This window comes from Dipodomys ordii, unplaced genomic scaffold, assembly GCF_000151885.1.
Source record: "Dipodomys ordii isolate 6190 unplaced genomic scaffold, Dord_2.0 Scaffold105, whole genome shotgun sequence".
In the NCBI taxonomy this organism is placed as follows: domain Eukaryota; kingdom Metazoa; phylum Chordata; class Mammalia; order Rodentia; family Heteromyidae; genus Dipodomys; species Dipodomys ordii.
In genome coordinates this window covers 2,035,373-2,056,532 of record NW_012267321.1, presented here as the reverse complement: position 1 = coordinate 2,056,532, position 21,160 = coordinate 2,035,373, and the positions used below count along the sequence as shown (strand labels likewise).

General features: G+C 51.7%; 3 protein-coding genes across 3 annotated transcripts in view; 2 read left to right on the top strand and 1 right to left on the bottom strand.

The window, feature by feature from the left end:
• Positions 1-2,102: 2,102 nt before the first annotated feature.
• Positions 2,103-6,553, bottom strand: Fpr2 (formyl peptide receptor 2). Its single transcript, XM_013027555.1, has 2 exons — positions 6,325-6,553; positions 2,103-3,164 (listed from the first exon to the last, which is right to left on the bottom strand). Exon 2 carries the CDS (start codon positions 3,152-3,154, stop codon positions 2,111-2,113), a length of 1,044 nt encoding a protein of 347 aa, XP_012883009.1. The 5' UTR covers positions 3,155-3,164; positions 6,325-6,553; the 3' UTR covers positions 2,103-2,110.
• Positions 6,554-7,325: 772 nt separating this feature from the next.
• Positions 7,326-10,680, top strand: Fpr1 (formyl peptide receptor 1). Its single transcript, XM_013027553.1, has 2 exons — positions 7,326-7,404; positions 9,418-10,680. Exon 2 carries the CDS (start codon positions 9,428-9,430, stop codon positions 10,478-10,480), a length of 1,053 nt encoding a protein of 350 aa, XP_012883007.1. The 5' UTR covers positions 7,326-7,404; positions 9,418-9,427; the 3' UTR covers positions 10,481-10,680.
• Positions 10,681-18,738: 8,058 nt separating this feature from the next.
• Positions 18,739-21,160, top strand: part of Has1 (hyaluronan synthase 1) — a 6,857-nt gene continuing 4,435 nt past the window's right edge. The window contains exons 1-2 of the mRNA XM_013027615.1: positions 18,739-18,747; positions 20,906-21,160. The exon at positions 20,906-21,160 is cut by the window's right edge and continues 4 nt beyond it. Of these exons, the coding sequence (XP_012883069.1) occupies positions 18,739-18,747; positions 20,906-21,160 (264 nt within the window). The remainder of the gene's footprint in view (positions 18,748-20,905) is intronic.

Sequence of the window (21,160 nt, the reverse complement as noted above, 5' to 3'; positions counted from 1 at the left end):
TAGGAAGGTAGCTCAGTGGTAGAGTGCTTGCCTTGCATGCATGAGGCCCTGGGTTCAATTCCTCAGCACCACATAAGCAGAAAACAAAAAGCTGGAAGTAGCGCTGTGGCTCAAGTGGTAGAGTGCTAGCCTTTAACTGAAATGCTGAGGGACAGCACCCAGGCCCAGAGTTCAGACCCCACGACCGGACTCCCCCCCAAAAAAAAGAGAAGGGAGGGGTACATGGAGTCCAGAGCTCAGGGTCTGGAGATTCGGGTGCTTTCCCTCCCACAGATGGGAATTCACGGTTTCCTAGCCAAGCACCAAGTCTGAGCCTGCAGTGTCCTGACTTGTCCCCAGGGGGCGCTGATGTTCTTGGTAAAAGCGCTCTCCACAGGAGGAGGGGTGAGGAAATGGGGCAGGAGGAAGGAAGGAAGGGAACTGGAATGATTACAGGACACAGGGTTATGTGTGCACAGGGCACAGGTATGTTTGCTTTGTTTTTAAAAGATAGTACGTTTTCAGGGCTGGGAAGCTGGCTTGGTGGTAGAGTGCTTGCCTCACATGCATAAGGCCCTAGGTTAGATTCCTCAGCACCACATAACCAGAAAAAGCTGGAAGTGACACTGTGGTTCAAGTGGTAGAGTGCTAGCCTTAAGCTGAAGAGCTGAGGGACAGCGCCAAGGCCCAGAGTTCAGGTCCCATGACTGACAAAAAAGAAAAAAAATGTAAGTTTTCAGCCAGGCGCCAGTGGCTCACACCTGTCATCCTAGTTACTCAGAGGCTGAGATCTGAGGATCGCGGTTCAAAGCCAGCCTGGGCAGGAGCATCTGTGAGACTCTCATCTCCAATGAACCACCCAAAAGCCAGAAGCTCAAAGTGGTGGAGCCTTACCCTTGAATTAAATAGGCCCAGGGACAGTGCCCAGGCCCTCAGTTCAATCCCCAGGACTGGCAAAAAACATTAAAAAAGATGTAAGTTTTCTAAGTGAGCATAGAGGTTCATACCTATAGCCATTGCTACTTAGGAGGCTAAGCCAGGGGTCCAATGCCAGAAGGTAGAAGGAAGGGAGGGAGAGCAGGAAAGAGGGAAAAGGAAGGAAGGAGGGGAAGGAGGGGAAGGAGGGAGGCCTGTGGGGAGCTTACCTGTCAGCCTCATTCATGCTATAAGGGTTAGCAATCATTTTAGAGATCAGATATCATCGCCTGAGGCCTGGAGATGTAGCTCAGTGGTAGAATACCTGTAAGCATGTGCAAGGCCCTGGATTTAATCTCCAACAACACACACACACATACACACACATACATACATACATACATACACACACACACACACTTGTACAAGATTCTCACTGGACCCCCTAGGTGATATTATGGTTTATGGAGTCATTCATTCAATAACTACTGGTTTATTCATTAATTCAGTAAACACAGTGGTTACTATTTTATCCGTAGGGGGAGGATCTCTTGGTGAATCATGTAGACTAGAGCCTCTGCTTTTGTGCCATTCTCCATTCTCATTATTTGAGAGAACCTGGATCAGGGACCGGAGACACTTTTCTACTGAAAATAAGAGGAAGCTGGAAATGAGATGAGGCATTACCCACCTCAGGCTCATCCTGTGTGGTTTGCTCCAATCAGGGCATCCCTTTATGCAGATGAATCTTCTGTGGGGCTAAGACGGCTTTCAATAGGCTGCTTACAACAAGGGCTCAGCAGAACAGTATGTTAACAATACTTAATCACTGAAAATTTTCAAAAGGATGCTTATCACCCCAGAGTCTTTTAGCAATATTTGACGATGCTGTAGCAAAAGTAGAGAAGTTATTTCTGTCTCTGTCTCCCAAAGAGAGATGGATTTCTTTTTTTCTTTTCTTTATTTTTCTTTTCTGGTCCTGGGGACTCAGGACCTAGGCGCTGTCTCTAGACTTTTTCACTCAAGTGCTCTACCACTAGAGCCACAGCTCTACCTCTGCCTTTTTTTTTTGTAGTTTACTGGAAATAAGAGTCTCATGGACTTTCCTGCCCCAGCTGGCTTTGAACTGTGATCTCAAGATCTCAGCCTCCTGAATAGCTAGGATGAGAGATGTGAGCCACGGGGGGGGGGCAAGGGGGACTCCTGGCACCACTGGTCAATCAGTCCCTAAGGAAGGTAGCCCAAAGTCGGTCACCTTGTCATTGGTCTGGGCCGAGTCCTCGCTCAGGGCCCTCTCCAAGCTGGTGGGCAATGAGTGGATGAGTCTCTCGCGGAAGTCCTGACCCACGAAGACATAGAGCATGGGGTTGAGGCAGCTGTTGAAGAAGGCCAAGGCACTGGTGGGGTTGATCAGAAGCTCCAGGCTCTGGTACTTCCCTTCCAACAACCTTTCTTTGAGCCAGATTGTGTCTAGAAGGGCAACCAGTTGGAAGGGGAACCAGCAGATGAAGAAGGAGGCCACGACTGCTGTGAGGACACGCAGGGGCCGGTTGGACGTCAGCAGGCCTCTTCTGTGGATCCTGGCGGCAAGGAGCCCATAGCAGACAGCCACCACCGCCATGGGTGCACTGAAGCCGACGAGGAAGCGGATGGCTCCTCGGGCCTTCAACACGGGGATGGCCACCCTGAGCCTGTCTTCCCTCGTGTCGCCCCAGGCCCTGAAGCTGAAGGTGCAGTACACGTTCCCCGCAGGGTCGCTCACGGTGGTTAAGAAGATGATCACCGGAAGGGTGAGGACAAGGGCCAGAACCCAGGGTGCCACGAGAACCTTGCGGGCCAGGCCCACTGAGCGGGAGTTCTGGGCCCAAATGGGATGCAGGACGCACACGCAGCGGTCCAGGGCAATGAATGCGATGAGGAAGACGCTCCCGAACAGGTTGACATCCACCACGATGTGGACAAACTTACAGAGGAACCAGCCGAAGGGCCACCTTTCCTTCATGGCCACTGAGACGATGAGGAATGGCAGTGTGGAGGTGAAGGAGAGGTCAGCCACAGCCAGGTTCAGGTAGCAGAGCGTGGTGACGGAGCGGGCCATGCGGAAGCCAGCTACCCACACCACCAGCCCGTTACCCAGCACGCCCAGCACGAAGGTGACCGCCAGCACTGCCAGGGAGAGCACCCACAGCACCGTGGAGTCCTGGGGGGTGGACGGCATCCCCATAGAGCCGTTCAGGAGAATGGAGAAGTTGGGTTCCATGATGCCGCACCTGGAACATTCCAACTCTGGGTCAGTTCAGCAGAGGGGGGGGGGCCCCTGGGGAGCCTATCCACCCCGGGCGGGGGGGCCCACAGCTGAGCCTTGGAAGCCTGCAAAACCCGCAAACAAAATGGAGCTCTCTTGGCTGGTCTTTCTATTTTGTTTATTTATTTAGTCAGTTGTGGGGTTTGAACTCAGGGCCTGGGTGCTATCCCTCAGCTCTTCAGCTCAAGGCAAGCGCTCTACCACTTGAGTCACAGTGCCACTTCCATTTTTCTGAGTGGTTCATTGGAGACCAGAGTCTCATGGACTTTCCTGCCTGGGCTGACTTTGAACCGCAATCCTCAGATCTCAGCCTCCTGAGTAGCTAGGATGATAGGTGTGAGCCACCGGCTCCTGGCTTCTATTTTTCTGTACAGCTGTAAATGTGTCATTTTGATGACAAAAGGTAACTGTAAGAATTGATGTAGTGATCCAAGCTACTCAGGAGGCTGAGATCTGAGGATTGTGTTTCAAAGCCAGTCTGGGCAGGAAAGGCCAAGAGACTATTATCTCCAATGAACCACCAGAAAAGCCATAAGTGGTGCTGTGGTTTAAGTGAGTCTTCAAGTGAGCGGAAGTCCTGAACAAAATAAGCTCAGGGACAGGCCTCAGGCCCTCAGTTCAAGCCTTGGCACACACAAAGAACATATGCGTGATTGCACGCACACGCACGCACGCACGCACGCATACACAGTGAAAACAGGAACCTTGTTATTTCACCAACTTCCTCTTGTGCTGACACCACCGGATGGGATCAGTTATCATGGAGTGTCAGGAACTGCTGTGTTCTACTCAGCTCTCAATTTGAGCCAACCATTCTAGCCAGTGGGAAGGAACAGGAGCAGTGGGAGACTTGGGAGGCGGGTTGGGCAGGGGGTATGGATGGTGCCAACTTTCTGAACCAGAATCACTGGTGGAAACAGATTTGAACCCGCCCACCTCTGCTCGAGCATGAAGATGTGTTCATGTTAAGTGCTGGCTTATGATGCATCCTGAAAGATTTCCATTCAGGACCAGGCCTTCCTCCTTGGAAGGCAAATGGAAGCTGCAGCTATATGCAGACTAGTGGAAACAGGATCCAATCAGAAAGAAAGACATGCGATTGAGAATTCTTTATACTATCAAATGCTGTGTGTGTGTGTGTGTGTGTGTGTGTGTGTGTGTGTGTGTGTGTGTGTGTGTACGTCCCAGCAATGGGGGTTGAACTGTCATTTGGCTCTTTTGCTCAAGGCTGGCATTCTACCAATTTGAGCCATAGCACCACTTCTGGTTTTCTGGTAGTTAATTGGACATAAGAGTCTCATGGAGGGCTGGGAAGGTGGCTCAGTGGTAGAGCGCTTGCCTTGCATGCCTGAGGCCCTGGGTTCAATTCCTCAACACCACATAAGCAAAAAGAAAAGAACCCGGAAGTAGTGCTGTGGCTCAAGTGGTAGAGTGCTAGCCTTGAGCTGAAGAGCTGAGGGACAGCACCCAGGCCCAGAGTTCAGGCCCCACAACCAGACCACCCCCCAAAAAAAAAAGAGTCTCATGGACTTTTCCTGGTCAGGCTGGCTTTGAACTACAATCCTCAGATCTCAGCTTCCTGAGTAGCCAGGATGACAGGTGTGAGCCTCTGGTGCCTTGCTGGCCCTACCTGTTTCTTACCCCTCCTATGTCCACTCAGACCCTTATACTCCTCAGTTCACTACCATCTGGAGACTTTGCATGCTCTGCTCCTGATGTTTCCCAGCTTGAATTTTGTGTCCTCAGGGGTCTCATCTGACATGAGATGTAAGGCAGCCTCCCCTGATTTTTTGTCTAATTGCCCTTTTGTTCCTGTATTGCCCATCCCCCCACACTGTGCTACAGGAAGCTAACTCTACAACACTACCAAGTTCATTTGGCCCTGTCCCAAAGCCCATTTTCCATAGAAACACCACGGGATCAGGAACACCAGCCATGTATGTCAGTTACAATTTATTTTTTTACTTTGTTTCACTCAGTTACCTAGGGTGACCTTGAACTTCTGATCAGCCTGTCTCTACTTTCTAAGGGCTGGATTTTGGGTGTGGACCACCATACTCAACCATCAGTTTAACAATTTCCTAAAGATTATGTCCAAAACAAAATTTTATTTTATTTTGGGTCCAGTCGTGGGGCCTGAACTCTGGGCCTGGGTGCTGTCCCTAAGCTCTTCAGCTCAAGGCTAGTGCTCTACCACTTGAGCCATAGCGCCACTTCCAGCTTTTTTCTTTTTGCTTATGTGGTGCTGAGGAATCGAACCCAGGGCCTTGAGCATGCAAGGCAAGCGCTCTACCACTGAGCCACCTTCCCAGCCCCAAAACAAAATTTTAAAAAGCAAGTCAACACTCTAGGTGAGCTGGTGGCTCATGCCTGTAATCAGGAGGCTGAGATCTGAGGATCATGGTTCAAAGCCAGCCTGGGCAGGAAAGTCTGTGAGACTCTTTATCTCCAATGAACCACCAAAAAACCCGGAGTGATGCTGTGGCTCAAGTGGTAGAGCACTCGGCTTGACCTGAAGAGCTGAGGGACAGCACCCAGTCCCTAAGTTCAAGTCCCAGGACCAGAAGAAAAAAAAAACTGTAGGAAAATTAACCTATTTTATTTAACTCATTGTAACCCAAATATCATTGGAATATGTTACCAAAATAAAAATGATTGATGAGATTATGGATTTTTTCCCATATTCATTCTTTGACTGTATCAAGGGTATTTTGTAGTTGCTTTTGCATTTTGCAGGCAGCTGGGGCCCCACAGGACAGGCGTGTATGGGACACAGAACGCGTGTGGAACCCAGGCAGCACTGCCTGCAAGTCCTGTCTGTCCTACCACAGGCCTTCAAACAAGTTGTTTTTTTTTTTTTGGTCAGTTGTGGGGCTTGAACTCTGGGTTTGGGCTCTGTCCCTGTACTCTTCAGCTCAAGGCGAACGCTCTACCGCATGAGCCACAGCGCCACTTCCAGTTTTCTAGTGGTTTATTGGAGATAAGAGTCTCACGGACTTTCCTGCCCAGGCTGGTTTTGAACCATGATCCTCAGATCTCAGCCTTCTGAGTAGCTGGGATTACAGGCATGAGCCACCGGTGCCCAGCTCAAACAAGTTTTGAATGGTCAGATCCTCCCAACTTACCACGGACTGAGGCCTCTTCCTGAGCCTGTTCCCCAGCTTCTTGTGGAGCCAGTCAGGTTCTCAGCCTTCAGCTGGGGCTGCCGGGAAGGACAAGGAGGAACGAATGAGGAGGAACGATCAGGAAACACAAACTTGGCCTTTCTTAAGGCTCCCTCTGTGGTCTGCTCCTGGGAAAGCACAATCCACACATCCGATATCCAGCCAGGCCCTCCAGATGTTCAGAGGCCCTTAGAACAGTTGAAGCAGTCGATGGGCAGGAGACTTGTGCAACTGAAGCAGAGATTTCCCCTGTGGGGGGGGCCCAGCCAGCCAGCCTGATGCCATTTCCCGTGGGCTTTGCCGAGATTTTGCAATGGGGGGGGGGTGCCACCCTGAGGGGAAGCCATTTCCATCTTTCCTCTTTTCTCCACCTCAAGAACTTTCCCCAGCACACATTGCCTGTGCCAGTCTGAGCAGGCTGGGGTCATGGTTTGCAAATCCGGGGAGTGCGGTCTGTCTGTGCATTCGCACACATTGGGAAACAGGTGGTCAGGAGGAACTGGCACCCCATGAGCCCAGCTTCCAGAAAAGCGATCAGATTTTGAACGACAACTTGGGCCCTGGTAATTCACACGCCTGTAATCTCAGCTCCTCCAGAGCCTGTCGGAGGATCCCAATGTCCAGAATTGGATCTCTCTCCTCAGGCCCTGGAGGGTGTGTGTGTGTTTGCTTGTCTTGGTAGTCCTGGGGTTTGAACTCAGGACTTTGGATTGAACAGGCAAGGGCTTGACCAAGCCACACCCCCCTCCCCAGCCCTTTAAGAAGTGCTCAGCCCACTCCCCAAATTCCAGTAAAACAGGGGTAACATTGGTATGTTCTAGGGGTCATCGTGAGTCACCAGGGGAGTCCTGGTTTCCTATTTCCTCTTGCCCCTTTGGTTTTACTTCCTCTACCCTGCCCTATTTATCTAGAGGTATCTTCTGCTGATGTCACACCAGCTAGCCGTTCTCCTGAGACCAGGACTTGGAAGGACCCTGAGCGAGTGAGCGAGCGAGCAAGAGAGAGAGTGAGCGTGAGGACCCCAGCTGCTGGAACATCCAGGTGGGGAACCCATTCTTTCTGGGTGGGGAGTGAGGGGATGGGCACTGTGTTGCATGATGAGGTATATAATCAATAGGTCTGGAGCGAACCACAGAGAAGTGAATCCCAACAACAACAACAGCAGCACTCTTTGTGAAGGAGAGTCAAGGAAAGTAAAGAGGGAAGTGAGACTGAAGAGCCATTTTGTGAAGGGTAAAGTGTTCCCACTCATATTATTATTAGGAATAATAGAGAGAGATTATCAGCCAGTGTTCGTAGCTCTTACCTAACATCTTAGCTACTCAGGAATCTGAGATCTGAGGATTTTTGTTCAAAGCCAGCCTGAGAAGACACATTGGAAAGATTTTTTTTTGTCAGTTGTGGGCCTTGAACTCAGGGCCTGGGCACTGTCTCTGAGCTCTTTTGATAGTATTCTACCACTTTAAGCTACAACAACTCCACTTCTGGTTTTTGAGTGGTTAATTGAGAGATAAAAGTCTCTTGGGGACTTTTTTGCTTGGGCTGGATTTGAACCAAGATCCTCAGATCTCAGCCTCTTGAGTAGCTAGGATTACAAGCATGACCTGTAATGAATCAGCAAAATGCTGGAAGTGGAGGTATGTGTGGCTCAGTAGTAGAGCTCCAGCCTTGAACAAAAAAGCTGAGAGAGGTCCTGAGTTCAAGCCTAAGTACTGGCACCAATATCTATCTATCTATCTATCTATCTATCTGTCTGTCTGTCTGTCTGTCTGTCTGTCTATCTATATGTGTATACATATATGTGTACATGTGTGTATACACACATATACAAACATATTGGTGCTGCAGAAAGATGTGAAGGAATAGAATGTTTTTGAGGGATTGGGCTGGTCAGACTTGGAGTGAGGATGGACCTTGGACTCTGACACTTGTTTCCAGAGATCAGTGGAAATACAGGTGTACCTCACCACACCCAGCTGGCTTCTTTTACTTTTTTCTTTTTTTTTCCCTCCTGCTGGTCCCTGGGGCTTGAACTCAGTGTTTGGGTGCTGTCCCTGAACTGTTTTATTTCATTAGTGGAAACTGTCCCTGAACTTTTTATTAATGGTAGATTTATTTATTTATTTGTTGGTCATGGGACTTGAACTCTGGGCCTGGGTGCTGTCCCTCAGTTCTTCAGCTCAAGGCTAGCACTCTACCACTTGAGCCACAGCACCATTTCCAGCTCTTTTCTGCTTATGTGATGCTGAGGAATCGAACCCAGGGCCTCAAGTATGCAAGGCAAGCACTGTATCACCATCTTCCCAGCCCGGTAGTTTTCGTTTTTACTTTTGGTTGGTTGTGGAGTTTGAACTCCAGACCTGGGCACTGTCCCCAAGCTCTTCAGCTCAAGGCAAGTGCTTTATCACTTGAGCCACAGCGCCACTTCTGGCTCCCCTTTTTTTTTTTGGTGATTAATTTGAGATAGGAGTTTCACGGACTTCCCTGCCCAGCCTGGCTTTGTTTGACCTGTGAACCTCAGCTTTCAGCCTCCTGAGTAGCTAGTATGACAAGCTTGAGCCACCAGCAGCTGGCTTCATTCCTTTTTATGGTTGAATAATATTCCATTGTATGGACATACCACAGTGTGTGTGTGTGTGTGTGTGTGTGTGTGTGTGTGCGCACGTGCGTGCAAGTGCTTTCTCACTGATGGACGCGTGGGTTGTTTCTGTCTTCCAGCTATTGTGTATAGCCTCAGCTGGATTGCCTGCCTTCCCTGTACTCATTCTTGCCCAGTGTTTCCCTCTGAGGGGCAAGGTTCTTTTCCAGGCAAGTAACCTGCCTAGTGGGCAGGGAAGCCCACCTGACAAGAGCTTGGCAATCTGTAGATATGGTTAGCTGCAGGGGTGGGGTGGGAGGGGGCATAAGGCAAGCTTGAGCCCCCTGCTGGTCAGTGTGGCAGCTTTAGAAGAAGGTGAGGGAGAATGAGAGGGAGAGGGGTATGGGCTGAGGGGTGGGAGGGGGGGAGCCGGTTTGCAGTTCCCCATCTCCAACCTGCCCCTGGCTACCTTCTAGGTGTGACGGCATGGAGGCCAACTTCTCCCTTCCCACCAATGCCACCGCCCCGGCTGTGCAGGCCGTCTCTGCTGGCTACGTGGCGCTGGATGCGTTCTCTTACTTGGTGATGGCGGTCACCTTCGTGCTGGGCGTGCTGGGCAATGGGCTGGTGGTGTGGGTGGCTGGCTTCCGCATGGCCCGCTCCGTCACCACACTCTGCTACCTGAACCTGGCTGTGGCTGACCTCTCCTTCACCTCCACGCTGCCGTTCCTCACGGCATCCAAGGCCTTGGGCCGCTGGCCCTTCGGCTGGTTCCTCTGCAAGCTCATCTTCACTGTGATAGATATCAACCTGTTCGGGAGCGTCTTCCTCATCGCGCTCATCGCCCTGGACCGCTGTGTGTGCGTCCTGCATCCCGTGTGGGCCCAGAACCATCGCACAGTGGGCCTAGCCCGCAAGGTCATCGCGGTGCCCTGGGCATGCGCTCTGCTCCTCACCCTGCCAGTGATCATCCGCGTGACAACGGTGCCCCAAGCCGGAGGACGAACGGCCTGCACCTTTGACTTCTCGCCTTGGACCCGGGACCCCGCGGAGAGGGCCAGGGTGGCGATTGTCATGCTGACCATCCGTGGGATCATCCGCTTCATCGTGGGCTTCAGTGCACCCATGGCGGTGGTGGCTGTCTGCTACGGGCTCATCGCTGCCAGGATGCGCCGTCAGGGCCTGCTCAGGTCCAGCCGGCCGCTGCGTGTCCTCTCGTTCGTGGTGGCCGCCTTCTTCCTCTGCTGGTGCCCCTACCAGCTCGTGGCCCTCGTGGCCACTGTCAGGATCCGGGAGCTCTTGGGCGGCGTGGGGAGCGATCTGGCAGTGGCTGTGAATGTGACCAGTGCCCTGGCCTTCTTCAACAGCTGCCTCAACCCCATGCTCTACGTGTTCATGGGGCGGGACTTCCGCCAGCGGCTGCTCCACTCACTGCCCGCAGCGCTAGAGAGGGCCCTGAGTGAGGACTCTGCCCAGACTAGCGACACAGGGACCAATGATGTGGCACCTCCCGCAGGAGCTGAGGAACGGGCAGTGTGAAGGCAGGAGGATGGGCTCCCTATCCCACTTCCTGCCTTGACTTACCTCGTGTCCACCTTACTGTCTGCTGAATTTAGGGTCAGCCATGCATAAGGGGGAAAAATACACTCCCTGATTTTGGGGAAAAATACAGTAGACTGCCGGGTGCCTGTGGCTCATGCCTGTCATCCTAGCTACTCAGGAGGCTGAGATCTGAGGATCATGGTTCAAAGCCAGCACAGGCAGGAACATCTGTGAGACTCTGATCTCTAATAAACCCCCAGAAAACCAGGAGTGGTGCTGTGGCTCAAGTGGTTAAGTGCTAGCCTTGAGCTGAAGAGCTGAGGGACAGTGCCCAGGCCCAGAGTTCAAGCCCCATGACTGACAAAACAAAAAAAGAACTATAGTAGACTGCAGGGGGGCAGAAGAAGAGCCAGTCCAAGCAAATGGAGCCAAGGCCAGGTCCCAGAGGCTCTGCTCACAGTGACAGCCTCGACCTGTCCCCTGTGGAGTCACACAGGTGGCCCCAGGCAGGATTTCAGGTCCCAGTTTTCCCAGGAGACTTGCACATGGCCAGATTGGGCCCCAGAGCTGGCCAGGTACCCAGTCAGAGGGGTAAAAGGGCATAGGGTGAGCACACCGGGGCTGCGTGGTGCCTGCGATTGAGCCTGAGGCCTGACACGGCCCACAAGAGTGCCTTAGCCATCTTGACAGTCCCACAGACACCTCCTGGAGACTCCCCCATGATTACCCACCACCACCACACAGCGCCCCAGGGGATGCTCTCCCCTTGCTCATCTTTCCCTCCAATAAATCTTTGCCTTCTGACTTGGCCCTCTGTGTCCCCTACTCATCCTTCAAGACCACAGGCAGACAAAGGCCCGGCATGGCTGTGTTTTGATTTCACTGCCACTGATGTCTTTTGTTTTTAATGGGGAGGGAGGGAGCATCTTGGCCTTGGGACAGTCAGAGGTGAGGAAAGCCAAGATGCCAAAGTGGCTGGGAGACAGCTGCTCTCCAGCTCCCAGTCCGACCTCAGCGAGCTCTCCTCTCCCAGAGGAGATTCTGTGGAGCAGGGCTGGCTTCTTCTTTCCTTTTCCTCCTCTTCCTCTGTCAGTGCATCCACTGCCACCTGCCATGCACCTGCATGGAGCCAGCTCCCTTTCCCCCTCCCCGCCCCCTGCCCCACAGGTAGGGGCAGTTCCCATCATGCAATCTCCCAGTACATAAGCCTGCCCTTTCCTACCACCACCACCCAGGCTGTTGGGAAATCAGGATGAACCTCAGTTCCTGTTACCCAAGCAGCCCCCAAGTCTGCCCACTCTCCCCACCCTGCCCCCCACCTCCGACTGTGGGGAAATTCCTGAAGCTTGCTCCCTGGCAGGCTGCCAAAACCACAGTGGGGAGGGGTCAAGTCCCTCAGCAGATCCAGGGTCGGGGAGGGGAGCTGTGGGGCCACTGGGGGGGAGCGGAGCTTCCGCTGTGAAGACAAGGCTTGTTACCTCACAGGAACAAGGAGGCCAAAGCACAAGGAGGGGCATAGGTGAAATGCCAGGTGTGACAAGTTAGACTCTGCTTCACAAATCTACCAGAGACATCCATGAGTGCCCTCTGCACTGGACCTAACAGCAAGCCATGTATGCTGGAGAGAGGAGAGGGGGAGAGAGAAGAAAGGGGAGAGAGAGAGAGAGAGAGAGAGAGAGAGAGAGAGAGGAAAGAGAAAAGGAGCCTCTCACGCCTATAATCCTAGCTACTCCGGAGGCTGAGATCTGAACCTGTTTCAAAGCCAGCCGGGGCAAGAAACTCCATGAGACTCTTATCTCCAAAGAAACTCCATGAGACTCTTATCTCCAACAAACCACTAGAAAACTGGAAGTGGTGCTGTGGCTCAAGTGGTAGAGCACTTGCCTTGAGCTGAAGAGGTGAGGGACAGCGCCCAGGCCTACAGTTCAAGCCCCATAACCAGCAAAAAAAAAAAAAGGAAAGAGGGAGAGGAGAGAGGGGAGGGGAGTGGAGGGGGGGGGAATGAGAACAGAAAGGGAGGGAAAAAGCAGAGCAGGAACATACACATCTGCAGGGCACAGGCCCGGTGGGGTTCTGAGATTAGAGATGAATGTGAACAGTTCCATTGTTTAGACACTATGTCATTTGCAGGGAATTGATGGGCCTAGAAGGGACCAGGTCTTGTGAGGAAAGCCAAGCGCTGAGACAGGGTGCACGTTTAGTCTCTCATGTGGAAGTTAGATCATACAACTGGATGTGGTAAATTCCACAGGACCCTAGACATCACACACACACACACACACACACACACACACACACACACACACACACACACACACACACACCGACTCAGACTAAAAGAGGATCCCCTTAGGGGAGGAAACCAGTGGTTGAGCTTCTCTGGACAGTTAAAATGCTATTTATCAAGCCGGGCACCGGTGGCTCATGCCTGTCATCCTAGCTGCTCAGGAGGCTGACATCAGAGGATCGTGGTTCAAAGCCAGCCCAGGCAGGAAAGTATGTGAGACTCTTATCTCCAATAAACCACTAGAAAACCAGAAGTGGCATTGAGGCTCAAGTGGTAGAGCACTCGCCTTGAGCTGAAGAGTGCAGGACAGTGCCCAGGCCCAGAGTTCAAGCCCCACAACCGACAAAAAACAAACAAACAAAAAAACTATTTATCGAAACGAATTCCAAGAACTGAAAACATGAGGTTTTGTTGTTGTCGGTGGTGGTGGTGTTTACTTTTGCTTTGGGGTGTTTTCTTTTTTGTAGAAATAAATGATTTTATTTATAAGAAAACAATATCACCAAGAAAACTGAGTATACATGAAAGAGACTGCAGGAATAATATTAGAGTTTTTACTCTCTCTACCTGTTGATGTGATTGTATTTCTTGATATTAAAACTCTCCTCTTGCTATTCTTATTGTATGTAATCCAAGTCTGTTTATTACTATGTATTCAATGTGGGAAGTCTAGCTTCAAAATTGTGTAAAGTTTTTTCCTTTTTAATCACAACATTGTCATTATCAGGGTACACTGTGGTCATCATCATCTTCATCAAAATTATTATTAGCATCATAAGTGCCAACTATTGAAAGTCTGATATGTATCTATGATTTTGCTATTTTTTGATTAATAATTTTAATGTTACCACTGTGCATGCATCCATATTAAAATTTAGAACAAATTAAGTAACAAAAAACTAAGCCAGGGGCTGGGAGGGTGGCTCAGTGGTATAGCGCTTGCCTTGCATGCTCGAGGCCCTGGGTTCGATTCCTCAGCACCACATAAGCAAAAAGAAAAAAGCTGGAAGTGGCGCTGTGGCTCAAGTGGTAGAGCGCTAGCCTTGAGCTGAAGAGCTAAGGGACAGCGCCCAGGCCCAGAGTTCAGGCCCCACGACCGGACCCCCCCCCAAAAAAAAACTAAGCCAATACAGGTAACTTGACTATGTGCTTATAACAAATTATGGAATAATTTTTTTTAATTTTTATATTTTTTATTGTGAAAATACTGTACAGAGGGGTTACAATTACATGGGTAAGATAATGAGCACATTTCTTATCAAGCAAGCATTGTAGCCTCCTGCTTTGTTTCCCCTTCCCATCCCTTCTTACCTCCCTCCCCGCCCCCACCGTCCCTCCCCCCACTAAAAGTTGTAAAGTTCGTTTTTCGACATAATGACTTGTACATTGCATTGTTGCAATGGGTCCTCCTGTATCCCTTTTTTAACAATTTGTTTTTTTCTTTTCCCCTCCACAAATACCAACATTTGTGGTTATTTTCTAAGGGGAGGGGACAAAGAAGGGCACAGACAGGGCAAGAGGAATGGTGGACAAATGCAGCCCTGGGGTTCAGCATATACTACATGGGAAACAAGCTGTGCCATAGTGGGAAGATGTGGGAGGAAGCTGGTGTAAGGGGAAAGAAGGGGTGGGATTGCCCCAAACAGAAATGCACTTATTTCTTCTCTGTATAATGCACTAGAAATAACAAATTATATTCTTTCTAAATAAAAAGGGAAGTTATGTCATAAAATTTAACAGTGAAATCAGTAATACCAAAATACAAAAGTAATAAAATCCACAAACTCACCACTTCCTAAATATCTGGCTACTGTCGATGAACAACGAAACTCCATCAGATGCCCTCCTAATCTCCACCTCTGCCTTGCTCATGAACATAGACAAAAAGTGGTCCCCACTTTCCTGTCTGTGGTCTTCCTGTTGCCACTGGAATTAGACTGAAAAAATATCTGGAGCTGGAGAGACTGGAGGGCCGAGGGTGAGATTCTTTTTTTTTTTTTTTGTATATCAATCCTGGGGCTTGAACTCAGGGCCTGACCAAATGCTGATGCTCTACCACTTGATCCACAGCTCCACTTCAGGCTTCTTGGTGGTTAATTAGTGGTAAGAGTTGCATGGGTTTTCCTGTCTGCGTTGGTCTTGAACCTGAATCCTCAGATCTCAGCCTCTTTAGTAGCTAGAATGACAGGTATGAGCCAATGGTGCCAGGCTTTCAATTTTTTTTGCGGGGGAGGGGGAGAGTTGATTGTGGGGCTTAAACTCAGGGCCTGGGCACTGTCCCTGAACTCTTTTGCTCATGGCTAGCACTCTACACTTGGAGCTACAGCACCACTTCTGGTTTTTTGAGTGGCTAATTGGAGAAAAGAGTCTCCCGGGGACTTTTTTGCTGGCTTCAATTGATGATCTTAGATCTCAGCCTCCTGAGTAGCTAGGATGACAGATGTGAGCCACCAGTGCCCGGCTTTCTGTTTTTATTATCATTGATTAGTTGTGTGAGGGAATTTTGCCTCAGTGTGTCCATTTGTACACATGAGGCGTGGTGACAGTCACCTCCTCAGCTGGCCCTCCCTTCCCAGGGGTGTCCTCCCCTCTCTGGGGCGCCCTCTGCAGGCAGGTGGGGGGACCAACAATCCTCATCCTGGCCAGGGGTTTCCTAGGCAGCTCAGGGGTTTCCCGGAATCTGGGAATCTGGCAGGAACGGCCTGGCCTCATTCTAGCTCAGCCATTCTCTCCAGACTCCAGTGGGAGCCCACGGCTCAAGCTGTCAGAGTTCCTGGAAGTTCTTTGAAAACTGAGATTTTTGCCAGTCCTGAGTACTACCCACCCAGGGGTCTGGGAACTCCTCATCCCCCCCTTCAGATGGGGACAGAGGGGGTTCCCAGGGTCTAGGCTCTCTCCTTCCTCCTCCTTTCTCCTTTCCCCTCTGCCTCCATGGGAAAAACCAGGATCTGAGAACCTGACTCTGTCCAAGAAGAATCCCAGCCAGGCCACATGGTTCATAGTTCAAAGCCGACGTGGACAGCAGAGTGCATGGGACTCATTATCTCCAATAAATCACCAACAAGGCAGAAGTAAGTGGAGCTGTGACTCAAGTGGTAGAGCACCAGCCTTGAGTGGATTAATGTAAGGGACAGTGCCCAGGCTCTGAATTCAAGCCCCAGGGCTAGCACTAAATAAATAAAAATTGAAGAGTTCTGCACTGGGGACCCTGTGCCTCCGCCCACTTGGTCTTCGTGGAAGGCACGCAATTTCTTCCTCACTCTACCTCCACCCTCACCCCCTAACCATCAAATCAACCTTGACTGCTGCCTCCTCTGGGCAGACGCCCTGATGTAGCAGGGTTGGATCATTCCTGCCCTGGCGTGGGGTCCTCTATTTACACAGCTGCCTCCTCCATCAGATTGGGCTCTCCACAGGGCAGGGCCCTGCTGAGTCACCCTGTGAGCCTGGCATGGCCCAGCCTAGCTGGGGCATACACGTTCCCTGTGCTGATCTCCATTCTGGACTTCTCTCCCCCATCTCTTCCCTGGGTCCTGTGAACCACTGGCTCAGGTCTGCTCCTGATGGCTGACACCTCAGGAAAGCCCCAGACTGCACTGTGGGGAGGACTCTGGGGGCGGTAGTTGGGAGATGGGGCCGGGGAGGGGGTCTCCGCCAGAGTGGGGGCACCCCAGTTTCGGCCCTCCATCACTGGTTCTTATCTTTGCTGCTTCAGGCCCAGGTCACCTATTGCTGCAAGGAATTCTGGGAGACCAGATGGGGCTCTAGGGGCCAGACGGCTGGATGCAGAGCACAGCCTGGGGCTGGGACTTCCGGTGGAGGAAAACACGGGGCCCTCAAGTCCCCTTCTCCCCTGCTTAGGCAGGCTCTGGTTTTAGAAACATCTGGTTTTATACAGCTGCTCCGCCTGACCAGCAGGGCAGGGTCAGGGTCAGGCAGCCAAATGCCCAGCTTCTGGGTGGAGCCTGCTCTGTGCCCTCCCATCGGCCTCCACGCCTGAAGATCATCCTCCACACATAGCCAGACCCCAGGGCTGGGCGATGCCCCAGCAAGACTTGGCCCCACGGGGCTTTTTTTCCCTGATGGCCTGGCTCAGGCGATGGCTGGACCTGGCACCAGCCGGGGAAACCCAGGGCGTGAGGACTTGGCTGTGTGAGGAAAGCTCACTGGAAGAGACAGAACAAGAATTCGTGCAATACACAGCGTGACTCACAGCCGGGGAAGTTGAACAGAACCAGAGGCAGGGATGTGGCCGCTGAGGGACCAGAGGCAGGCAGGCAGGCAGATGGACGGACGGACGGGCAGACAGACAGACAGGCAGACAGGTGGGTGGATGGGGAGATAGACATGATAGCTAGAAAGAAAGATACAGAGAAGGGGGGGGGGAAACACACAGGAAAGATGAGAAACTCCGAGTATCACCAATAAGAAAGTCAGTGGGGATGAGACATGTGGAGACACCCAGAGCAAAATAGAGGATGGTGGGAGGAGAAGAGAGGAGAGGGAGAACAGAAAAAGGGACAGGAGGGGAGGGGAGGGGAGGGGAGGGGGGAAAGGGAAGGGAGAATTTCAATGATTAGAATCTGGAGAGCCAGAGACTCAGACCTGAAGAATGGCCAGCACACCCGTTCACAGTAAGAGCCATCAGTACATCTGTTCACAGTAAGAGAGATCAGCACACCTGTTCACAGAAAGAGCATGGACAGCTATAGTCTCAGACAAAAAAATATATATATATTTTATTCTATTTTTTTGGGGGGGTCTGGTCGTGGGGCCTGAACTCTGGGCCTGGGTGCTGTCCCTCAGCTCTTCAGCTCAAGGCTAGTGCTCTACCACTTGAGCCACAGTGCCACTTCCAGCTTTTTTTTTGCTTATGTGGTGCTGAGGCATCGAACCCAGGGCCTCATGCATGCAAGGCAAGCACTCTACCACTGAGCCACCTTCCCAGCCCATCAGATAAAATATTTTAAAGGGAAAAAATTCCTGAAAAGGTGGCTGTGGAATAATGACATTTATCACTGGTCTTCTGGCCCTGAGAAGCCAGGGACCCAGATGTCCCAGGTCCCCAGCTCTTCCCTACCCTTCCTCTGACGCAGTTTCCCCAGTGTGTCAGAACGAGGAGAGCCTAGGTCATTCCCTGTAAGTAGCTGACCAATAAATGAATCAGTTCCAGTTCTAGACCTCAACTCTCTACTCCAGACACTGGCATGTGTGTGTGTGTGTGTGTGTGTGTGTGTGTGTGTGTGCCTGGCATGGGACAGACACATTCACTCCTGGAAGCTGTGCCTCACAGCAAGCACATACGGTCACACACACACACACACACACACACACACACACACACACGTGTATGCTTTTTGTTGTGTCTGAGCTGTGTTCCCAGACTCCTGTCCCAGACTAGGGACAGGAGGGGTGGGGGGCAGAGAGATGCAGCATGGGGGGTGAGAGGGGAAAGAGAGAAGAGGAGAGGGAAAGAGAGGGGCAGGGAAATGGGAGGAAGAGAGAGGAAGAAAAGTGGGGAGAGAGATCAGGACAGAAATACAGAGATACAGAAAAAGGGAGACAGATGTGGGGAGGACAGGGAGGGGCGGGGAGGAGAAATGAGGAATTGGGGAGTGAAAGGAAATACAGGTCTGGGGCAAGGTTGTCATGAGGAGGACTCCGCAGATCCAAGGGAGAAGGGAGAAGGGAAACAGAGGAGGGGCTGGGGGGCTGAGGATCAGGCGGGGCAGGAGGCCCGTCTGGGGGGGAGGGGCGATGGCGGGAAGCGGGTGGGGCTGCCTGGCTGCCTGACCTCAGAGCCCCTGGCCGGACTTTGCCTGACGTCAGCTCCCCGTCAGCTCTCCATCACCTCTCCTCCGCCCCCGCCCGTGCCAGTCTTCAAATGACCCCACCAGAGCCACACAGGGCAGAGACTGCAGTCCAAGCTCAAGACCAGAGAGGGAGAGGACCCCGTCGGACCACAACCATGACACAGGTGTGTGCGCGCGCATGTGTGTGTATATTACATGTATGCATATAGGGAATGGGCCCCTACCTGGAGATCTTGGGTGTCAGGAAGGGTGTGTGAATGCATGTGCTGGGACAGAATCTATGAACTCATGTGTGCACAGGTGCATGGCAGCACAAACAGATGAGGCTGGTAAGGTCCGAGTTGCTGCACAGGTTTAGTCAGCTATGAGTCCTGGAAGGCCCTTGAACTTCAGGAATGGAGGAGAAAGAAAGATAATGAAAGAAAGAATAACAAGCGAACTGGGTGCTGGTGTCTCACTTTTGCTATCCTAGCTACTACTCAGGAGGCTGAAATCTGAGGATCATGGTTCAAAGCCAGCCTAGGCAAGAAAGTTCATGAGACTCTTATCTCCAATTAACCACTCAGAAAACAAGAAGTGGTGCTGTGGCTCAAGTGGTAGAGCACTCACCTTGAGGTGAAGAGCTGAGGGACAGTGCCCAGGCCCAGAGTTCAAGACCCACAACCAACAACAACAACAAAAAAAGAATACAAAAAAAAAAGAATAAAGAGTGAGCCAGACAGACAAGCAGCTGGTGACGTGTGTCTGTAGCACATGAATCTGATGTTCCATTTTGTCTGTTCAACAAATGTGGGGTTGAATCAAATAAAATACCCAGATCCAGCTGCTCTCAGCCTGGGGGTGGGGGGGTGGGGAAGGCAACTACAAGTGACTCAGTTTCATCATAACAGTTTAACTCCTGTGTGTGTGTGTATGTGTGTGGGTTGTGTGTGTCTATGTGCTGGTCCTGGTGATTGAACTCAGGACCTGGGCACTGTCCCTGAGCTTTTGTGCTCAAGGTTAGTGCTCTACCACTTGAGACACAGCTCCACTTCTGGCTTTTTGGTCATTCACTGGAGTTAAGAGTGTTATGGACTTTTCTACCCGGGCTGACTTTGAACTTCGATCCTTAGATCTCAGTCTCCTGAATAGTTAGGATTACAGGTGAGCCAGTGGTACCTAACCTATTTCTTCTGGAAGCTCCTGCTCTGTCCCTTGGCCCCAGAGCCTCTGTGTGTGTGTGTGTGTGTGTGTGTGTGTGTGTGTGTGTGTGTGTGTGATCTTGCCTTTCTGCTGCCAAAGGGTGGGTGTCCTGTGTATCTGAGGTCTGTGCCGATGTGTGTGGCATGTGTGTGGTGTGTGTCATAGGATCGCTGCATTCTGCCTGAGACTTGGAGCCTAAGGTCACCTCACAGAACACAAGTGCTGTCAGTGTGTCCCTTGGTGTGTGTGTGTGTGTGTGTGTGTGTGTGTGTGTGTGTGTGTGTGTAAAAACCTCTGGTTGCTGCTTGAACTTCAACTCTCCAATCCCCTCCCCTCCCACGCCACCTCCAGCCAGCTACAGCAAGGACTGATGTGAGGCAAAAGGATAGGAGGATGATTCTAGAAGAAAAAATAATTGTTACTGAGCAGTTAAAATTTCTACCTCCAGCTGGGCATTGTATCTTCCACCTGGAATCCCAGCTGCTTGAGAGGCTAGGCCCAGAAGCTCGGGGTGAGTCTGCACAAGATAGCTTGTTGTTGTTGTTGAAGAGATGCTGTTAAACTGGGCGGTGCCAGTGGCTCATGCCTGTCATCCTTGCTACTTAGGAAGTTGAGATCTGAGGATCATGGCTTGAAGCCAACTAACCCAGGCAGAAAAATCCATGTGACTTTTATTTTTTTATTTATTTATTTTTTTGCTGGTCCTGGGGCCTGAACTCTGGGCCTGGGCCCTGTCCCTCAGCTCTTCAGCTCAATATTAGTGCTCTACCACTTGGGCCACAGTGCCACTTCCAGCCTATTCTGCTTATGTGGTGCTGAGGAATCGAACCCAGGGCCTCATGCATGCAAACCAAGCACTCTAGCACTTAGCCATCTTCCCAGCCCCCATGTAACTCATCTCCAAAGAACCACCAAAAAAGCTGGAAACAGAGCTGTGGCTCAAGTGGTAGAGCAGCAGCTGTGAGCAGAAGAGCTCAGCGACAACACCCAGCCCCTGAGTTCGAGTCCCAGCACACACACACACACACACACACACACACACACACAAGCCTGGAGGAAGCCTGGAGGTCTTCCCAGAGGAGGTCAGAGGAGGCCAGCACCGGAGGCTCACCTTTCCTTTCCCTCCTCTGCTCCCCGCAGGATTCGCCCAAGCCCTCTGGGCCTGCGCACCGCTTCTCAGGCCTGGCCCGCCGGGTGCTGACCGTGGCCTTCGCCCTGCTCATCCTGGGCCTCATCACTTGGGCCTATGCGGCGGGCGTGCCCCTGGCCACGGACCGCCACGGCCTGCTGGCCTTCGGTCTCTACGGCGCCTTCCTGTGTGCGCACCTGGTGGCGCAGAGCGCCTTTGCCTGCCTGGAGCACCGGCGTGCAGCGGCGCGGGCGCGGCGGGCCCCG

What these genes read in the sequence shown, in the direction of transcription:
- Fpr2 (XM_013027555.1), bottom strand. Translation starts at nt 3,154, where the DNA reads ATGGAACCCAACTTCTCCATTCTCCTGAACGGCTCTATGGGGATGCCG.
- Fpr1 (XM_013027553.1), top strand. Translation starts at nt 9,428, where the DNA reads ATGGAGGCCAACTTCTCCCTTCCCACCAATGCCACCGCCCCGGCTGTG.